At 40.2% G+C, this 20,972-nt stretch overlaps 2 protein-coding genes across 3 annotated transcripts in view; one reads left to right on the top strand and one right to left on the bottom strand.

Moving 5' to 3' along the window:
* The window catches only part of LOC141405572 (uncharacterized), a 396,796-nt gene that overhangs the window by 188,543 nt on the left and 187,281 nt on the right, over positions 1–20,972 (bottom strand). For both annotated transcript variants that reach the window (XR_012413228.1, XR_012413229.1), the window contains exon 3: positions 7,247–7,331. The gene's annotated coding sequence lies outside the window, so the exon portion shown is untranslated. The remainder of the gene's footprint in view (positions 1–7,246; positions 7,332–20,972) is intronic.
* BBS4 (Bardet-Biedl syndrome 4) overlaps positions 1–20,972 on the top strand; it is a 132,375-nt gene that overhangs the window by 34,979 nt on the left and 76,424 nt on the right. The window contains exon 8 of the mRNA XM_073990071.1: positions 19,840–19,926. Coding sequence (XP_073846172.1) covers positions 19,840–19,926 — 87 coding nt within the window. The remainder of the gene's footprint in view (positions 1–19,839; positions 19,927–20,972) is intronic.

Below are 20,972 nucleotides of genomic sequence, written 5' to 3'. Positions count from 1 at the left end.
TCAATATTCCACCAAAGTGGCTGAAATTTGGTACTTAGTCTTCCATGTGATATAAAACTATTCGCCAGAAATGTGTCTGTATAGGTCCACGCTTTCATATTTCCCCATTTCTGACTAAAATTCGTCGGTATAGGTCCACGTTTCGATATAGCCCCTAGAGAACGCTACCTCCCGATTTTCGTAATACTGAAGATTGTGACGTCAATATCCAACCGAAATGGCTGAAATTCGTTATTTCGTCTTCCAAGAGTTATAAAATATTCCAGAAGAGTATTATAAGTATAGGTCCACGTCTTCCTATATCCCCATAGAAGCGTACTTCTTGATTTTCGGTATTTATACCGAAATATAGGAAATTTGGTATTTCGTCTTCTTTGAGCCTAAAAACTTTCCGTCAGAAATTTTTCGGTATAGATCGACGTTTTGAAATAGCCCCCATAGAATGGTGCCTCACATTGTTTTACCGAAATTGCTGAAATTTAGTATTAAGTCTTCTTCATACACGAAAGGAAACTAATTATTCCATTTTACTTCAATACAACTTGTGGTGGAGGGTATAACAAGTTCGGCCCAGCCGAACTTAACGCTGTCTTACTTGTTTGCTCATACATTTCTTTCACAATGAGAGCAACAATATATCCCTGAAAGCCTGCTCCAAGCTCTTTTGGTCTCTGCCGAGATAGAGAAGATCCTCGGTTTATGAATCTGTTTCGTTTGCCAGATCCGCATCCACCACATGTCACCACATCGGTTATGTATGGAATGGGTGCAACTTCCAAGGCTGCTCTGGTCTTAGCCGACTTTATGATTACTGCGATAGGAGTTATGCTGTAGCTTGCTGTATCAGAGCATCTCATCGTCCTCGACGGAATACGAAACATTCCCATAGTCTCCCCAATAACAAAAGCAGAATTTAATACTATATGTTGTTATGCTCCCCAGAAATACATCGTTCATTCCTGCAATTAAATTGCAAAGGTCTCCGCAACAAAGTCGGCGATTGTAGACGTTATGAGCCGGGAAACATCATTACCGCTGCGTTTCAAGCAACACATCTCTCCGTTATCTGTAAATTGCAATATTACGATGGTTACAACGTTTGTCGAAAGGACATATCCCGCTTGAGCTTGACTCTGGTAGCCGATGGGGGTAGCAGTAAAGTGTGGGAGTGTGTAGGTACACTTTTTTCAGAAGTAATTCGAAACATTCCACTTGTAATTCGTAACATTTTAATTGTAATTCGAATTATTCCATTTGTAATTCGAATTATTGAGAGAAGTCTCCCTTGTCCCATCTGGGATGTTTGTGGAACAATTATATATAATTCGATTTATTCCATTTGTAATTCGAATTATTCCATTTGTAAGTCGAATTATTCTATTTGTAATTCGAATAATTTCATTAATAATTCGAATTATTCCATTTGTAATTCGAATTATTCCTCCATCCATGAACGACAGGAGAGATCTTCATAATTTACAATCTTCACGTGTAATGAAATCTACAATAACATATTTTTCTGATATATTGAGAAACACTCCTCCTCGCAACTTGCTGCAGATACAAACCTGCCAGCAAGTATTCTATTGTGTTTTATCCTTTATTTTTATTGAATATATGCATACATATATACATACACACATGTACATGTGTGTATGTAATAAAGACAATGTTGATATTATAATAAAAACACTGACTCCTCTTTGATAATAATCTGACCGACATGCATACTTACACACACACACAAACACATTGACACACTCTAGAATTAAAGCTTCAAAAGATTATAGTACAATGTTGTGTTAATATCCTATCTAAAGCTTTAGCTTATGAATATTCTCTAAGGATTCGCCTAATTACATTTATTTATATTATATGACTTTGTATGTGTCGATGTGTGTGTGTGTGTACATTTATTTCTATAGAAAATCATTTCATATCAGCCAGAATTATCACAATATGACAGCTATAATTGATTTACTGTGAATGAAAGGGTGCTTCTATTGGACCTTTTCTGAATGAAAGGGTGCTTCTATAGACCCTGTCTAAAAAAGGGTGCTTCTATAGGCCCTTTCTAAAAAAGGTGCTTCTATGGACCCTTTCTGAATGAAAGTGTGCTTCTATTGATCCTTTCTGAATGAAAAGGTGCTTCTATTGGTCCTTTCTGAATGAAAGGGTGCTTCTATTGATCCTTTCTGAATAAAAGGGTGCTTCCATTGACCCTTTCTGAATGAAAAGGTGTTTCTATTGACCCTTTCTGAATGAAAGTGTGCTTCTATTGATCCTTTATGAATGAATAGGTGCTTCTATTGACCCTTTCTGAATGAAAGGGTGCTTCCATTGACCCTTTCTGAATGAAAAGGTGCTTCTAGTAATCCTTTCTGAATGAAAATGTGCTTCTATTGATCCTTTCTGAGTGAAAGAATGCTTCTGTTGATCCTCTCTGGATGAAAGGGTGCTTCTATTGATCCATTCTGAATGAATAGGTGTCTCGATTGACCCTTTCTGAATGAAAGGGTGCTACTATTGAGCCTTTCTGAATGAAAGGATGCATCTATTGATCCTTTCTGAATGAAAGGGTGCTTCTATTGATCCTTTCTGAATGCAAGGGTGCTTCTATTGATCCTTTCTGAATGAAAGGGTGCTTCTATTGATCCTTTCTACATGAAAGGGTGTTTCTATTGACCCTTTCTGAATGAAAGGGTGCTAATATTGACCCTTTCTGAATGAAAGGGTGCTACTATTGAGCCTTTCTGAATGAAAGGGTGCTAATATTGACCCTTTCTGAATGAAAGGATGCATCTATTGGTCCTTTCTGAATGAAAGGGTACTTCTTTAGACTCTTTCTGAATGAAAGGTGCTTCTATAAACCGTTTCCGAATGAATGGGTGCTTCTATTGATCCTTTCTGAATGAAAGGGTGCTTCTATTGATCCTTTCTGAATGAAAGGGTGTTTCTATTGACCCTTTCTGAATGAAAGGGTGCTACTATTGAGCCTTTCTGAATGAAAGGGTGCTTCTATTGATCCTTTCTCAATGAAAGGGTGCTTCTATTGACCCTTTCATTCAGAAAGGGTGCTTCTATAGACCCTTTCATTCAGAAAGGGTGCTTCTATTAACCCTTTCATTTAGAAAGCGTGCTTCTATTGACCCTTTCATTCAGAAAGGGTGCTTCTATTAACCCTTTCATTTAGAAAGCGTGCTTCTATTGACCCTTTCATTCAGAAAGGGTGCTTCTATTGACCCTTTTTGAATGAAAGGGTGCTTCTATTGACCCTTTCATTCAGAAAGCGTGCTTCTATTGACCCTTTCATTCAGAAAGGGTGCTTCTATTGACCCTTTCATTCAGAAAGGGTGCTTCTATTGACCCTTTCATTCAGAAAGGGTGCTTCTATTGACCCTTTTTGAATGAAATGGGTGCTTCTATTTGAATATAAGGGTTCCTTCTATTGATCCTTTCTGAATGAAAGGGGATTCCATTGACCCTTTCTGATTGAAAGGGTGCTTCTATTGATCCTTTCTGAATGAAAGGGGGATTCCATTGACACTTTCTGAATGAAAGAGGGTTTCCATTGACCCTTTCTAAAAGAAAGGGGGATTCCATTGACCCTTTCTGAATGAAAGGGTGCTTCTATTGGCCTTCCTGAATGAAAGGGTGCTTCCATTGACCACTTCTGAATGATAGGGCGCTTTTATTGACCCTTTCAAAATGAAAGGGTGTTTCTATTTGCCTTCCTGAATGAAAGGGTGCTTCTATTTGCTTTCCTGAATGAAAGGGTGCTTCTATTTGCCTTCCTGAATGAAAGTGGGCTTCCTTTCTGAATAAAAGGGTGCTTCTACTGACCCTTTCTGAATAAAAGGGAGTTTCCATTAACCCTTTCTGAATGAAAGGGTGCTTCTATTGTCCCTTTCTAAATAAAAGGGTGCTTCTATTGTCCCTTTCTGAATAAAAGGGTGCTTCTAATGACCCTTTCATTCAGAAAGAGTGCTTCTATTGACCCTTTCATTTAGAAAGGGACTTTCTATTGACCCTTTCATGGTGCTTCTATTGACCCTTTCATTCAGAAAGGGTGCTTCTATAGACCCTTTCATTCAGAAAGGGTGCTTCTATTGACCCTTTCATTCAGAAAGGGTGCTTCTATTGACCCTTTTTGACTGAAAGGGTGCTTCTATTGACCCTTTTTGAATGAAAGGGTGCTTCTATTGACCCTTTTGGAATGAAAGGGTGCTTCTATTGACCCTTTTTGAATGAAAGGATGCTTCTATTGACCCTTTTTGAATGAAAGGGTGCTTCTATTGACCCTTTCTGAATGAAAGGGCGCTTATATTGAATGAAAGGGTGCTTCTATAGACCCTTTCATTCAGAAAGGGTGCTTCTATTGACCCTTTCATTCAGAAAGGGTGCTTCTATTGACCCTTTTTGAATGAAAGGGTGCTTCTATTGACCCTTTCTGAATGAAAGGGTGCTTCTATTGACCCTTTTTGAATGAAAGGGTCCTTCTTTTGACCCTTTTTGAATGAAAGGGTGCTTCTATTGACCCTTTTTGAATGAAAGGGTGCTTCTATTGACCCTTTTTGAATGAAAGGGTGCTTCTATTGACCCTTTTTGAATGAAAGGGTGCTTCTATTGATACCTTCTGAATGAAAGGGTGCTTCTATTGATACCTTCTGAATGAAAGGGTGTTTCTATTGACCCTTTTTGAATGAAAGGGTGTTTCTATTGACCCTTTTTGAATGAAAGGGTGTTTCTATTGATACCTTCTGAATGAAAGGGTGTTCTATTGATGCCTTCTGAATAAAAGTGTGCTTCTGAGCGTTTTTGAATGAAAGGGTGCTTCTATTGATCCTTTCTGAATGAAAGGTTGCTTCTATTGATCTTTCTGAATGAAAGGGTGCTTCTATTGATCCTTTCTGAATGAAAGGGTGCTTCTATAGACCCTTTCTAAAGTAAAGGGGCTTCTATAGACCCTTTCTAAGATAAAGGGCGCTTCTGTAAACCCTTTCTAAAGTAAAGGGTGTTTCTAAAGAGCCTTTCTAAAATAAAGGGCGCTTCTATAGACCCTTTTTAAAGTAAAGGGTGCTTCCATAGTACTTTTTAAAGTAAAGGGTGCTTCCATAGTACTTTTTAAAGTAAAGGGTGCTTCCATAGTACTTTTTAAAGTAAAGGGTGCTTCCATAGTACTTTTTAAAGTAAAGGGTGCTTCCATAGTACTTTTTAAAGTAAAGGGTGCTTCCATAGTACTTTTTAAAGTAAAGGGTGCTTCCATAGTACTTTTTAAAGTAAAGGGTGCTTCCATAGTACTTTTTAAAGTAAAGGGTGCTTCCATAGTACTTTTTAAAGTAAAGGGTGCTTCCATAGTACTTTTTAAAGTAAAGGGTGCTTCCATAGTACTTTTTAAAGTAAAGGGTGCTTCCATAGTACTTTTTAAAGTAAAGGGTGCTTCCATAGTACTTTTTAAAGTAAAGGGTGCTTCCATAGTACTTTTTAAAGTAAAGGGTGCTTCCATAGTACTTTTTAAAGTAAAGGGTGCTTCCATAGTACTTTTTAAAGTAAAGGGTGCTTCCATAGTACTTTTTAAAGTAAAGGGTGCTTCCATAGTACTTTTTAAAGTAAAGGGTGCTTCCATAGTACTTTTTAAAGTAAAGGGTGCTTCTAGAGACCCTTCCTGAATTAAAGGTTGACATCCTTGGCATTTCAAAACTATTCCTTTAACTACATTTTCCCTTTTCTACATGTCAGTACATTTTTTGGGAAAAATTCGAAAATACAATACTGCAAACATTACAAAGCTTTGACAACAATAGCCTTAAGGAACACGAGATCAGAAAGTTAAACCAACAAAGCAACGATGTTATTGATATTGCTTTCCCCATCTTGTCAGACATGCAACAAACATCATCAGTACACAAATACGTACAATTATACAAATATACATACTCGTACATATATACAAACATACATACAGTGGCGGACAGCTAATTAGGGACAATAAATTCAATTTAATAGATTACTCGATTTCATTTAAAAATGTGAAGATTTTGATGAAAAAAATTTTGCATATAAGGTATTGGTAAAAACACTATCGAGTGATGTCAAAACGTAAGGAGATTCCCCATACATGGGGGATATACAACCCACTTTTCTAAAAATGGTCAATATTAGCCTGGCCAGCTAATTAGAGACATTAGAAGTAAAATTAACTTTAAGGTTAATTAATGCATATTTTATACAATAATTGGTCGTATTAGTTAGTTTATAGTGTATTCAACTGATTTCATGCTTTACCCCCGCCGAAAGTTCTTTAAAGGGCCGAAGTATTACTATATTGTCTAATAATGTGCTTTAGGCCTTATTTTCCGTTAATGCACCAAAAATATGCTTATTTTTTGACACTTTATAACAAAAACTATATTTTTAGTTGATTAAAAAATGTCTCATAATTAATCTTACAAATAGGATTTTCCCTTAATGATTCAACCAAATTGGTTAATAAGTAATTTATGGATAAATGTACATCCAGTATGGAGCGGTACTTGTGGCGTATGGTTCGGAATTATGTCTGGGGTTACTAAAAAATATAGTTTTTGTTATAAAGTGCCAAAAAATATGCATATTTTGGGTGCATTAACGGAAAATAAGACCTAAAGCACATTATTAAGGATTACAGTAATACTTCGGCCCCTTAAGGGACTTTCGGAGGGGGTAAAGCATGAAATCAATTGAATATACTATAAACTAACTAATACGAGCAATTACTGTACAAAAATATGCATCAATTAACCTTAAAGTTAATTTTACTACTAATGTCCCTAATTAGCTGGCCAGGCTAATATGGACCGTTTTTAGAAAAGTGGGTTGTACTTCCCCCACATATGGGGAATCTGAAAACGTTTTGACGTTACTCGATAGTGCTTATACCAATACCTTTTATGCAAAATTTATTTCATCAAAATCTACACATTTTCAAATGAAATCGAAAAATCTATTAAACTGAATTTACTGTCCCTAATTAGCTGGCCGCCACTGTACATATGTATGTTTGGATTAATGACAAAAATTGTTTATATTCTCCACAGCAATGCTTTGAAAGAAAGATTGAAAGCATAGGGAGGAAACTCGCAAATTGCAAACATTTATCAAAATGAAATTCATTATTTCCCTTTGTAAAGAGAGAATAATAGAGTGGGATGTGATGATAATGGAGTGGGAAGTGATGATGGATGGTGGGATTAAAATAAGTACTCACCCAGGAAATTACTGCCTCACATGGGAGATGTGTTGTCCAGAGGATATTTCAGTTAATTATTAAACACAGCTAAGCTAAGTGTGACCTGAAAAGAGGAGACAAAAATAATTGTTTTTAGGAAGAATAACAAAAAATGTTTTTGAGAGCACAGACACTTTATGAGAGTATATTTTGTGGTCTTACAAATAGAATGACAAAAGTAATGAACACTTAATATTGTGATGTGGTTTTGCGGGGGTAAATATATTGTATTTAGTGTGCGGATGCCACCGAAGCTACCCCATTTAATGTTACTCAATGTAACAGAATAAGATCCAGGCAGCTGCTATAAGCTGCTTGGTAAGCCGATGATTTATAAGCCGAACTGATCATGGCCGCAGGCGATACGTTTAAAAACAGTTAGTTGGTCAAATCTAAATGTCAAATTCTGGAGAGGACTAAAGAAAAGTCGGTTACAAATTGTAGCTAAACCCATAAAGGTACCAAAAATCGGGAGGTATCGATATATGGGGACTATGCCAAAGCAAGGACCTATGTTGACAAATGTTCGTGAAGAAGTTTCGTGACTGCAGGGAACCTCAAGTGTCAAATCACAGGTAGTTTGGTTACAAATTGTAGCTAAAATTCCCCAAATACCGAAAATCGAGAGGTACCGTTATATTGGCGGCTATACCAAAACATGCACCTGTGTTGACTAATGTTGATGAAGTAGTTTCGTGACTGCAGGGAACCTCAAATGTAAAATTACAGGTAGTTCGGTTAAAAATTGTAGCTAAAATCCTCAAAATACCGAAAATCGGGAGGTACGGTTATATAAAGGGGTTATTCCAAAACCTGGACCTACCTTTAAAATTTTTAGTGAAGTAGTTATTTGACCACTGGAAAACCCAAACCCAATGGGCCATCTACTCTACAGTAGACGACCCAATGGGCCATCTACTCTACAGTAGACGACCCAATGGGCCATCTACTCTACAGTAGACGACCCAATGCGCCATCTACTCGAGAGTAGGCGACCCAATGGGTCATCTACTTGAGAGTAGACGACCCAATTTGCCATCTACTTGAGAGTAGGCGACCCAATGGGCCATGTACTCGAGAGTAGACGACCCAATGGGCCATCTACTCGACAGTAGACGACCCAATTGGCCATCTACTCGAGAGTAGACGACCCAATGCGCCATCTACTCGAGAGTAGACGACCCAATTGGCCCTCTACTCGAGAGTAGACGAACCAATGGGCCATCTACTTGAGAGTAGACGATCCAATGGCCAGACGACCCAATGGGCCATCTACTTGAGAGTAGACGACCCAATGGGTCATCTACTTGAGAGTAGACGACCCAATGGGCCATCTACTTGAGAGTAGACGACCCAATGGGCCATCTACTCGACAGTAGACGAACCAATGGGCCATCTATTCGACAGTAGACGAACCAATGGGCCATCTACTCGACAGTAGACGACACAGTGGGCCATCTACTCGACAGTAGACGACCCAATGGGCCATCTACTCGACAGTAGACGACCCAATGCGCCATCTACTCGACAGTAGACGACAATATGGGCCATCTACTCGACAGCAGACGACACAATGGGCCATCTACTCTATAGTAGACGACCCAATGGGCCATCTACTCTATAGTAGACGACCCAATGGGCCATCTACTCGACAGTAGACGACAATATGGGCCATCTACTCGACAGCAGACGACACAATGGGCCATCTACTCGACAGTAGACGACACAGTGAGCCATCTACTCGACAGTAGACGACCCAATTGGCCATCTACTCGAGAGTAGACGACCCAATGCGCCATCTACTCGAGAGTAGACGACCCAATTGGCCCTCTACTCGAGAGTAGACGAACCAATGGGCCATCTACTTGAGAGTAGACGATCCAATGGGCCATCTACTTGAGAGTAGACGACCCAATGGGCCATCTACTTGAGAGTAGAAGACCCAATGGGCCATCTACTCGAGAGTTAACGACCCAATGGGCCATCTACTTGAGAGTAGACGACCCAATGGGCCATCTACTCGACAGTAGACTACCCAATGGGCCATCTACTCGAGAGTAGACGACCCTACTCTACAGTAGACGACCCAATGGGCCATCTACACTACAGTAGACGACCCAATGCGCCATCTACTCTACAGTAGACGACAATATGGGCCATCTACTCGACAGCAGACGACACAATGGGCCATCTACTCGACAGTAGACGACACAGTGAGCCATCTACTCGACAGTAGACGACCCAATTGGCCATCTACTCGAGAGTAGACGACCCAATGCGCCATCTACTCGAGAGTAGACGACCCAATTGGCCCTCTACTCGAGAGTAGACGAACCAATGGGCCATCTACTTGAGAGTAGACGATCCAATGGGCCATCTACTTGAGAGTAGACGACCCAATGGGCCATCTACTTGAGAGTAGAAGACCCAATGGGCCATCTACTCGAGAGTTAACGACCCAATGGACCATCTACTTGAGAGTAGACGACCCAATGGGCCATCTACTCGACAGTAGACTACCCAATGGGCCATCTACTCGAGAGTAGACGACCCTACTCTACAGTAGACGACCCAATGGGCCATCTACACTACAGTAGACGACCCAATGCGCCATCTACTCTACAGTAGACGACCCAATGGGCCATCTACTCGACAGCAGACGACCCAATTGGCCATCTACTCGAGAGTAGACGACCCAATGCGCCATCTACTCGAGAGTAGACGAACCAATGGGCCATCTACTCGAGAGTAGACGAACCAATGGGCCATCTACTTGAGAGTAGACGATCCAATGGGCCATCTACTTGAGAGTAGACGACCCAATGGGCCATCTACTTGAGAGTAGACGACCCAATGGGCCATCTACTCGAGAGTTAACGACCCAATGGGCCATCTACTTGGGAGTAGACGACCCAATGGGCCATCTACTTGAGAGTAGACGACCCAATGGGCCATCTACTCGACAGTAGACTACCCAATGGGCCATCTACTCGAGAGTAGACGACCCTACTCTACAGTAGACGACCCAATGGGCCATCTACACTACAGTAGACGACCCAATGCGCCATCTACTCTACAGTAGACGACCCAATGGGCCATCTACTCGACAGTAGACGACCCAATTGGCCATCTACTCGAGAGTAGACGACCCAATGGGCCATCTACACTACAGTAGACGACCCAATGGGCCATCTACTCTACAGTAGACGACCCAATGGGCCATATACACTAGAGTAGACGACCCAATGGACCATCTACACTACAGTAGACGACCCAATGGACCATCTACTCTACAGTAGACGACCCAATGGGCCATCTACTCTACAGTAGACGACCCAATGGGCCATCTACTCTACAGTAGACGACCCAATGGGCCATCTACTCTACAGTAGACGACCCAATGGGCCATCTACTCTACAGTAGACGACCCAATGGGCCATCTACTCTACAGTAGACGACCCAATGGGCCATCTACTCTACAGTAGACGACCCAATGGGCCATCTACTCTACAGTAGACGACCCAATGGGCCATCTACTCTACAGTAGACGACCCAATGGGCCATCTACTCTACAGTAGACGACCCAATGGGCCATCTACTCTACAGTAGACGACCCAATGGGCCATCTACTCTACAGTAGACGACCCAATGGGCCATCTACTCTACAGTAGACGACCCAATGGGCCATCTACTCTACAGTAGACGACCCAATGGGCCATCTACTCTACAGTAGACGACCCAATGGGCCATCTACTCTACAGTAGACGACCCAATGGGCCATCTACTCTACAGTAGACGACCCAATGGGCCATCTACTCTACAGTAGACGACCCAATGGGCCATCTACTCTACAGTAGACGACCCAATGGGCCATCTACTCTACAGTAGACGACCCAATGGGCCATCTACTCTACAGTAGACGACCCAATGGGCCATCTACTCTACAGTGGACGACCCAATGGGCCATCTACTCTACAGTGGACGACCCAATGGGCCATCTACTCTACAGTGGACGACCCAATGGGCCATCTACTCTACAGTGGACGACCCAATGGGCCATCTACTCTACAGTAGACGACCCAATGGGCCATCTACTCTACAGTAGACGACCCAATGGGCCATCTACTCTACAGTAGACGACCCAATGGGCCATCTACTCTACAGTAGACGACCCAATGGGCCATCTACTCGACAGTAGACGACCCAATGGGCCATCTACACTACAGTAGACGACCCAATGGGCCATATACACTACAGTAGACGACCCAATGGGCCATCTACTCTACAGTAGACGACCCAATGGGCCATCTACTCTACAGTAGACGACCCAATGGGCCATCTACTCTACAGTGGACGACCCAATGGGCCATCTACTCTACAGTAGACGACCCAATGGGCCATCTACTCTACAGTAGACGACCCAATGGGCCATCTACTCTACAGTAGACGACCCAATGGGCCATCTACTCTACAGTAGACGACCCAATGGGCCATCTACTCTACAGTAGACGACCCAATGGGCCATCTACTCTACAGTAGACGACCCAATGGGCCATCTACTCTACAGTAGACGACCCAATGGGCCATCTACTCTACAGTAGACGACCCAATGGGCCATCTACTCTACAGTAGACGACCCAATGGGCCATCTACTCTACAGTGGACGACCCAATGGGCCATCTACTCTACAGTGGACGACCCAATGGGCCATCTACTCTACAGTGGACGACCCAATGGGCCATCTACTCTACAGTAGACGACCCAATGGGCCATCTACTCTACAGTAGACGACCCAATGGGCCATCTACTCTACAGTAGACGACCCAATGGGCCATCTACTCGACAGTAGACGACCCAATGGGCCATCTACACTACAGTAGACGACCCAATGGGCCATATACACTACAGTAGACGACCCAATGGGCCATCTACTCTACAGTAGACGACCCAATGGGCCATCTACTCTACAGTAGACGACCCAATGGGCCATCTACTCTACAGTGGACGACCCAATGGGCCATCTACTCTACAGTAGACGACCCAATGGGCCATCTACTCTACAGTAGACGACCCAATGGGCCATCTACTCGACAGTAGACGACCCAATGGGCCATCTACACTACAGTAGACGACCCAATGGGCCATATACACTACAGTAGACGACCCAATGGGCCATCTACTCTACAGTAGACGACCCAATGGGCCATCTACACTACAGTAGACGACCCAATGGGCCATCTACTCGACAGTAGACGACCCAATGGGCCATCTACTCGACAGTAGACGACCCAATGGGCCATGTACTCGACAGTAGACGACCCAATGGGCCATCTATTCGACAGTAGACGACCCAATGGGCCATCTATTCGACAGTAGACGACCCAATGGGCCATCTATTCGACAGTAGACGACCCAATGGGCCATATACTCGACAGTAGACGACACAATGGACCATCTACTCGACAGCAGACGACCCAATGGACCATCTACTCTTTCTATATCGTCGCTTGGAATCGAAATCTTGGCCGCTATTGAATGAGCAAATTGACACACACCGGCAGCACGTGTGCCCCCAATTGTGCAGCCCTACTCTGAAGTTTATTTTCAATTATATATCTGCTTACAGTGACTTCAAAAACGATGCCCAAAATACTGATAAATCACCTTATACTTAAGATTTTATGTAATCTTATGTGGAAACTCATCACGCTATGATACAGGGATATTAGATTGTAAAAAAGGCATAACCCTAGTGTATATACCCTCGTTAGCCTAAAGTCTGATGGTATAAAGAGGGTGCGCCTAAAGGGATGGTACCGTTGGAAAAGTAATTCCCACAACTTTTGGAAAAATGGTATTTTCAAAAATTCAATTTTTCTTCATATTTTCTACAATGAAATATTTAAGGCAATCGATTTTGGAAAAGTAGTGGGAACCACTCCTGTGTACAAATATAAGTTATCAAACTCAGCCTTTGTTTTCTAGCCATGCACATCCGATATGCCTAATGAGCTGAATTAAACCACCAGCGAAACGATCGTAACATATTGGTTGGGTGTTTGCGACTTCGCTAGAATTCACTTTTTCAATACAAAAGTCCTTATGTCATGTTAACTCGATTAATTCAATTAATTAAAAACTTTTATAAAGAATGACCTTTGTCCTTATACGACAAAAATAAATAAAAATGCATAATTTAATACTTTATAAAATGTACAGAATCTAACGCCCCCTTCCTTCCTCCTGCAACCAACCCATTCATCATCTGCCATCAGAATTCATAGAAAAATAAACTGTCATCATGTTGTCTCTTTGTTGGAAATAAAACAACAACAAAAAGAGTACAAAACAAGCAAGGAAAACAAAATATAAAACAATTCGCCGAAAAAAATGGATTCGCAGATGTCATTTTGATGGTAAAACGGAATAAAGTATGGTATTATGAGTTTTGTAGTTTTGATATGCCAGCAGTAATGTATATTTTTATATACACAAATTAAATTTAATGCAACGTAAATTAAATTTAAAGCAATATTATTTAAATTGTTTATGCAATATCTGAAGATGTGACATACAAAAATGCTTTTTACAATGTACTTGGCTTGGTTTATACACAATATTTTCATCGCATTATACCAAACCAGGGGCTCATCAATTCTGTTTCTATGAAAATGTGAAATGAAAACTTTTATAAAGGAGAAAACTGTCAAATGAAAAAAATTATAAAGGAAATATTTTTCATTTCAAATTTTCATAGAACAAGAATCCAGGGGCTGGATAAGATTTTCAACCCCTTCGCTACTTTAGAATCTAAAACTTTGTTTAGATACCACGCTATTCGATTTCATCGGTCACTGGTATACGCCATCGTCTTTACAAGTACCGTTAAGACTCATTTTCATGTGCCTTTTGACGGTTTTGGCAATTTTAATTAGTTCCTAGTACGCCAGTATGTCAGTTGTAATAATTTTTATTTTAATTTAATTAACGTTTCTTCTTCTTTTCAATTCAAACCATAAATCATCTTTGATGAGAAATGCAAGGAGTATGAAGTGATTGAATGAATATTGCAAATTAATGTGTAAGTCGATAAGCTTGAAAAACTAATACTGCTTAAAGCATTAATTAATGTATTAATGTTCTATTTACGGAGGCTGTCATTATGTTTATCGTTGCCAATAAAGGCAGATGTATGTATGTATATTGAACAAGGAAGGAAAAAGGGTGGGTCAGATAAAGTTGATTATGACGACATTGGAAATAGATGAGCAAATATAATGTAAAATAGGGTGGTTCGTATTGAAAAAAGAATTTCTTCACAAAACAAAAATTAAAATTAAACAATTAACAAATAAAAAAGTGTCAGTCGGCTTTGCCGACAGATATAAACCCTCAGCCAATGTGAAGTGAAACTTTCACCTACGGACAGATCGAATGTATTTAAGGTCTCTTCAGAAATGTGTGGCCCTTTTTGGACACTTGAACTTGCCGACAAAAATGTGGATTAGGAATTAACTGCACTAAGACACAAATGTTGAACTTTTGTGGGGGAGGTACCCTTAGGGAGGACCGATATGGGCCATTTTAGAAGTTAAACTAAATTTTGACAAAATATTAGGAGACCCAAAGTTTGGACTAAATTGGTTGCCCCATTCAAGTATTGGGGAGAATTACCGGAAGTTGTGGACCGGTATTGCCTCATGAAACTAAGTTTGGATATAATATGACGAAGACCAAATGTTGGACCAAATCGGTTATCGTGCTCTCCGACCGCCAGATATGGTGCCATAGGGGTCTTTAAACCCTTCACTATGTTTGCTCAAGAAATATGTACTTACCACTGAAAAAACGTTTACCATCGTAATTGAGGCAGCGAATACAAGTTGTTTCAACAAAAATCAAAGTGATTCGATAGCAGGTCTTAAAGTGAACTTATCCGAAATTTTGTGTGGGAGGTACCGGATGGAGTGGACAAATATAGTCCATATTTCAACCTGATCTATGCCTAGTAGATATATTAGGATGTGTAAAGTATGGGCCAATTCGGCCACTCCCTTCAAGGGTTACCGTATGAACAAATTTTCCGGACATTTTTGCACTTTTGTGGGGGAGGTACCTGAAGGAGTGAACCGATATGGCTTATCTTCAAACTTAAACTATGTTTGGACAAAATATTACTAAGGCCAAATTTTGGACCGAATCGGCAGATCCGTTCGAGAGTTATCTTGCGCTCCAACCACCTCACACGGTGGCATAGGGGTTTTTTGCAACTTTCAGGCTATTTTCTCATGAAGTATAGACTTGCCCCTGATGAAACTTGTACCGTCATATGAAGGGCAGTGAATACAAGTTGCTAAAACAAAAATCAGAGCGATTCGAGAGATGGCCCTAAACTAAACTTTTCCGAAATTTTGTGTGGAAGGTACCCGAAGTAGTGGACCGATTGAGTCTATATTGAAACATTATCTAAGTCTGATACACATTTTACGATGGACAAAGTATGGACCAAATCGGTTACTCCGTTCAAGAGTTATCGTGCGCACAAATTTTCCGAACATTTTCGAACTTTTGTGGGGGAAGTACCGGAAGGAGTGGACCGATATAGCTCATATTCGAACTTAAACTAAGTTTGGGCAAAATATTACGAAAGCCAAAATTTGAATCGAATCGTTTCATCCGTTCGAGAGTTATCGTGCGCTCCAGCCAGCCATTGGACATTGCTCAATCGATTTCAAATTGTCTGAAACACATTTCGTCCAAACATACTTGGGATCTAAAACCATTATTTCGATAGGGCACATTTTGATCTATATCTGGTATATATATTAGGATGTGTAAAGTATGGACCACCTCAGTCACTCCCTTCAACAGTTATCGTGCGCACAATTCTTTCGAACACTTTTGAACTTTTGCAGGGGAGGTACCTGAAGGAGTGGACCGATATGGTTATATTCGAACTTAAACAAAATATTACGAAGGCCAAATTTCGGACCGAATCGGCAGATCCGTACGGGAGTTATCGTGCGCTCAAACCACTGCACATGGTGCCATAGAGGTTTTTTAAACCTTTCGGACTATTCTCAGGAAGTGTGGACTTGCCCCTCATAAAACTTGTACTGTCGTATGGGGGCAGTGAATACAAGTTTTTACAACAAAAATCAAAGCGATTCGAGATCAGGTCCTAAACTGAACTCTTTAGAAATGTTGTGTGGGAGGTAAACGAAGGAGTTGACCGATTGATTCCATATTGAAACCTGACCTAAGTCTGATAGAAATTGCATGATGTGCAAAGTATGTACCAAATCGGTTACTCCCTTCAAGAGTTATCGTGTACACACGAACATTTTTGGACTGTTGTGGAGGAGGTACCTGAAGGAGTGGACCGATATAAACCATCTTCGAACTTAAACTAAGTTTGGACAAAATATTACTTACTTACTTAGCTGGCCCATTACAGAACATTTGTTCCATAGACCGAACTAAGAAAAGATCTCCAATTCTCTCTGTTTAGTGCTTCATCCACTTGTTTGCGCCATGTCTTCTTTGGCCTGCCAATTTTACGTGCACCGTCATGTGGCTCGAATTTATACGCCTTTTTAGCGGGTGCATCATCGCTCATTCTTATTAAACGGCCTAGCCAACGCAATCGCTGCATCTCGATACGTTTTACTATATTGATGTCGTTGTAGAGCAGATACAGCTCGTGGTTCATACGACGTCGATATTCACCGTCGCTCATTCTTATTAAACGGCCTAGCCAACGCAATCGCTGCATCTCGATACGTTTTACTATATTGATGTCGTTGTATAGCAGATACAGCTCGTGGTTCATACGACGTCGATATTCACCGTCAACGCAGATTGGCCCGTAGATCTTTCGAAGAATTTGTCTCTCAAACACGCCAAGCACTGCCTTATCTGCTTGCGCAAGTACCCAGGCTTCGGAACCATACATCAGCACGGGTAGTATCAGTGTTTTGTAAAGCGTTACTTTTGTTTGACGAGTTGTGGCTTTGTTTTTGAAGTGCTTACTTAAGCCAAAGTAGCATCTGTTGGCCAATACAATTCTTCTTCTTATTTCACAACTGATGTCGTTTGTTGTGTTTACGGCGGTGCCGAGGTATACAAAGTCTTTTACTACCTCAAAATTATAGGAACCAACTTCAACAGTTGGTCCGATCTCAATGGACGCATTGCGCGTCGACACCATCAACTTGGTCTTCTCGCCGTATACCGCCAGACCCACTTTAGCAGATTCTCCTCCGACCTTCATAAAGGTATCGGTTACTTATTTTACTGATCGTCCCATGATGTCTATATCATCAGCTTGATCAAGTTACATGTGGCTATTGGTGTAGATTGTGCCACTTCTTTTGACGTTTGCCTCTCGTATAAAGTTTTCTAGCAGGATGTTGAAAAGATCACACGAAAGGCTGTCTCCTTGCCTGAAACCTCGTTTGGTACAAAACTCTTTGGAGAGGTTCTTTTCTATTTTAACTGAAGATCTTGTGTCAGTTAGAGTCATCTTACAAATTCAGACATTGCTTGAAATACCTTTGAACGTAGCGGGCTGTCGAAGTATTGTATTGTTTTGACCGCCACAATGGGTAGTCCTTTCAAAAATGTTTAACACAACTTCTTAACCGGAACTACCTTGGCGGATAGCAAGCCTCTGCAGAAATACTAAAGATTCAGATGACATGAGGTGAATGAGAATTATTTTCGTTAGAGTCGGTGATGAAGTTGCAACGAAGTGAACTGAATCCATATGTATAATATAGAATCGTGTTATAAAATGTGTCTATGTATGTGAACATTTTGCCACGATCCATTTTGCCTCGAGTCATTAATCTGAAGGTGTTGTCCGATATAGACCTTCTTGGTCCTTGGACCTTCTTGGAATTTGATGAACGTTTGAAAGAAATGTTATGGATTTTGAAAGGTTTGGCCAAATCGGATAGTTAGTTCGTATGTTATAGTGATCATTAGTCATTTTCGTTGCGGCCGGTAGGGTCTTTAGAGCTTTTATAGGTCATTACCTCAAAAAGTATAAACTTGCCCCCGAAAAAAATTGTACCGTTGTAATAGAGGTCGAGAGGACAAGGTTGTGCAAAGAATTCAAAATAATTCGAGAAGTGATCTTAAACTGCACATTTGCGAAAAACTAGGAATTTTTTGTGCAAGAGGTGCTCGATATAAGTATGTAGTCCACAGTAGAACCTAATCTAGTTCGGTGCGAAATATTACGATGTGCAGAGTTCGGCCAAATCGGATACTAAGTTCGTAAATATTTATGCTCATCTTTCATTTTAGTTGGTGTCGGCAGGGTTTTACCGTCGTAATAGGGTAGGCGAGAACTAGCAACAGATTATACTTCAAAACAATTCGAGATGTGACCTTAAACAAAAATGTTGCGAAAAAAATAGAAATTTTGTGTAGGCGATGCCCAAAGGAGTGAACCGATATAGTCCTTATCCGAACCAGATTTATTTCAGAAAGAAATATTATAATGTGGAAAATTTGGACCAAATCCCTACGAGAGTTATGGAAAAAGAATACAGATTTGGTCCATCTTTGAACTTAATCTATGTTTGAACCAAATATTTCGAAGTTTGGACGAAATCGGTTGATAGGCACACACAGATGGACGAACGAACAGAAATAAATCAACTCCCAATAGTTTGAAACGGATTTGGTCCAAACATATGTGAGATCTAAAACCATTATTTCGAAGAGGCACATTTTTGATCGTATCAAAGGGTATATAACATCGTTAGCCTTAAGGCTGTGGGTATACAAAATATCCCCACTTTGATGATTTTATGGTCAATAAATTTGTTGCAAAAGAACACTTTAGCCATGTACACTTTTTGTTTAAAAACATGCCGTTTTATGACCGACACTTCTTCCGGACTCAGCAAGAAAATGTGGTCATATCATAGTTCTAAAAATGGAAAGAACAATTCTTCGTAACTTCGAAAAAGTACCCCTTCTTATCCCTTCCAGAGAAGTTGGTGGTAATTAAATTTCTTTTCTTGTATGACTGCTTTACGAATCCTCCACCCCATTCCATTGGACTAACCCCAATAAACCCAGAACGTCGTAGCACGTTAAGTTCTGTTGAAAGATTTAATTAAAAAATATTTAATGAGAAACTAATCTCAAGAGAAAATTCTACATTGATGTTGCAGCAGAAGCAGTACCAGCAAATGGCTCATAGAAGGCTATTGAGAAAAGTAAGTGGTAGCTGAAGCAACTCATAATCATAGATGGCTGGGTGGATAATGTTGGATGGATTTTAAGGTTATTGCAGCCTTAACGGGCACACTTCATTACTACCAAAGGACTTTAATATTGACTTGCTGTCCTTTCTATAACCTAGAAATTTGTTATCAATTATATTAAAGCAGAAAAAAAGAAGGCTACAAATAGTGAATAGAAAAAGGAACAGTAAAAGAAATGCGTTTAAAGTGGCAACTCTTTATCTCATGTTGTTATCGTATAACTCTTTTCTTGTTAATATTTTCTGTTTTTTTTTTTTTTTTGTAATTTTCTATCATTTCTCTTTGCAGCTCAACAGTATGCCAGTGCTTTTCATACCTTGGCAGCAGCCATAAATTTACGCAAGGATAATGCCGACTGTTATATGCTATTGGGTAGTAAGTATTAACCATGGAATTATCATTAATATTATTTTGTGAATACACACACACACATCTATACAAATAGAAACAGGCTTAGATGGACAAAATTTGAACTTTTTGGAGTAAAAAACCCAAATTGACAAAAAAAAAAAAACACCCCTCTAGCTGTGGCGTGGGGTTAAAGTTGCTCAAATGCACAAAATATTAACATTTTATTAAGAAAATATTATTTAAAAAAATAATAATAAAAATAAAAAATAATAATATAGTAACACTATGGGTGTCATTCTAAACTATAAACAACTAAGAACGGCGTTAAGTTCGGTCGGGACGAACTTGTTATACCCTCCACCACAACTTGTATTGAAGTAAAATGGAATAACTAGTTTCTTTTCGTGTATGAAGAAGACTTAATACTAAATTTCAGCAATTTCGGTAAAACAATGAGAGGCACCATTCTATGGGGGCTATTTCAAAACGTCGATCTATACCGACAAATTTCTGACGGAAAGTTTTTAGGCTCAAAGAAGACTAAATACCAAATTTCCTATATTTCGGTAAGAGAATGTGGCTAAAACTAAAAAAATGCCGAAAATCAAGAAGTAAGCTTCTATGGGGATATAGGAAGACGTGGACCTATACTGATAATACTCTTCTGGAATATTTTATAACTCTTGGAAGACGAAATAACGAATTTCAGCCATTTCGATTGGATACTGACGTCACAACCTTCAATATTACGAAAATCCGGAGGTACCGTTCTATGGGTGCTATATCGAAACGTGGACCTATACCGACGAATTTTAGTCAGAAATGGGGCAATATGAAAGCGTGGACCTGTACAGACATATTTCTGGCGAACAGTTTTATATTACATTGATGACTAAATACCAAATTTCAGCCATTGTGGTGGAATATTGAAGACACAACCTTCAAAATACGAAAAATCGGGAGGTACTTTTCCATGGGGGCTATTTGAAGGCGTGGACCTATACCGACAAATTTAAAGGGGAAGTTTGAGTACCCCCCAACGAAGTCTAAATAACAAATTTCAGCCATTT

Source organism: Musca autumnalis, unplaced genomic scaffold (assembly GCF_047663935.1).
Source record: "Musca autumnalis isolate F117 unplaced genomic scaffold, ASM4766393v1 scaffold_5, whole genome shotgun sequence".
Taxonomy (NCBI): domain Eukaryota; kingdom Metazoa; phylum Arthropoda; class Insecta; order Diptera; family Muscidae; genus Musca; species Musca autumnalis.
This window is presented reverse-complemented; position numbering and strand designations above follow the sequence as displayed.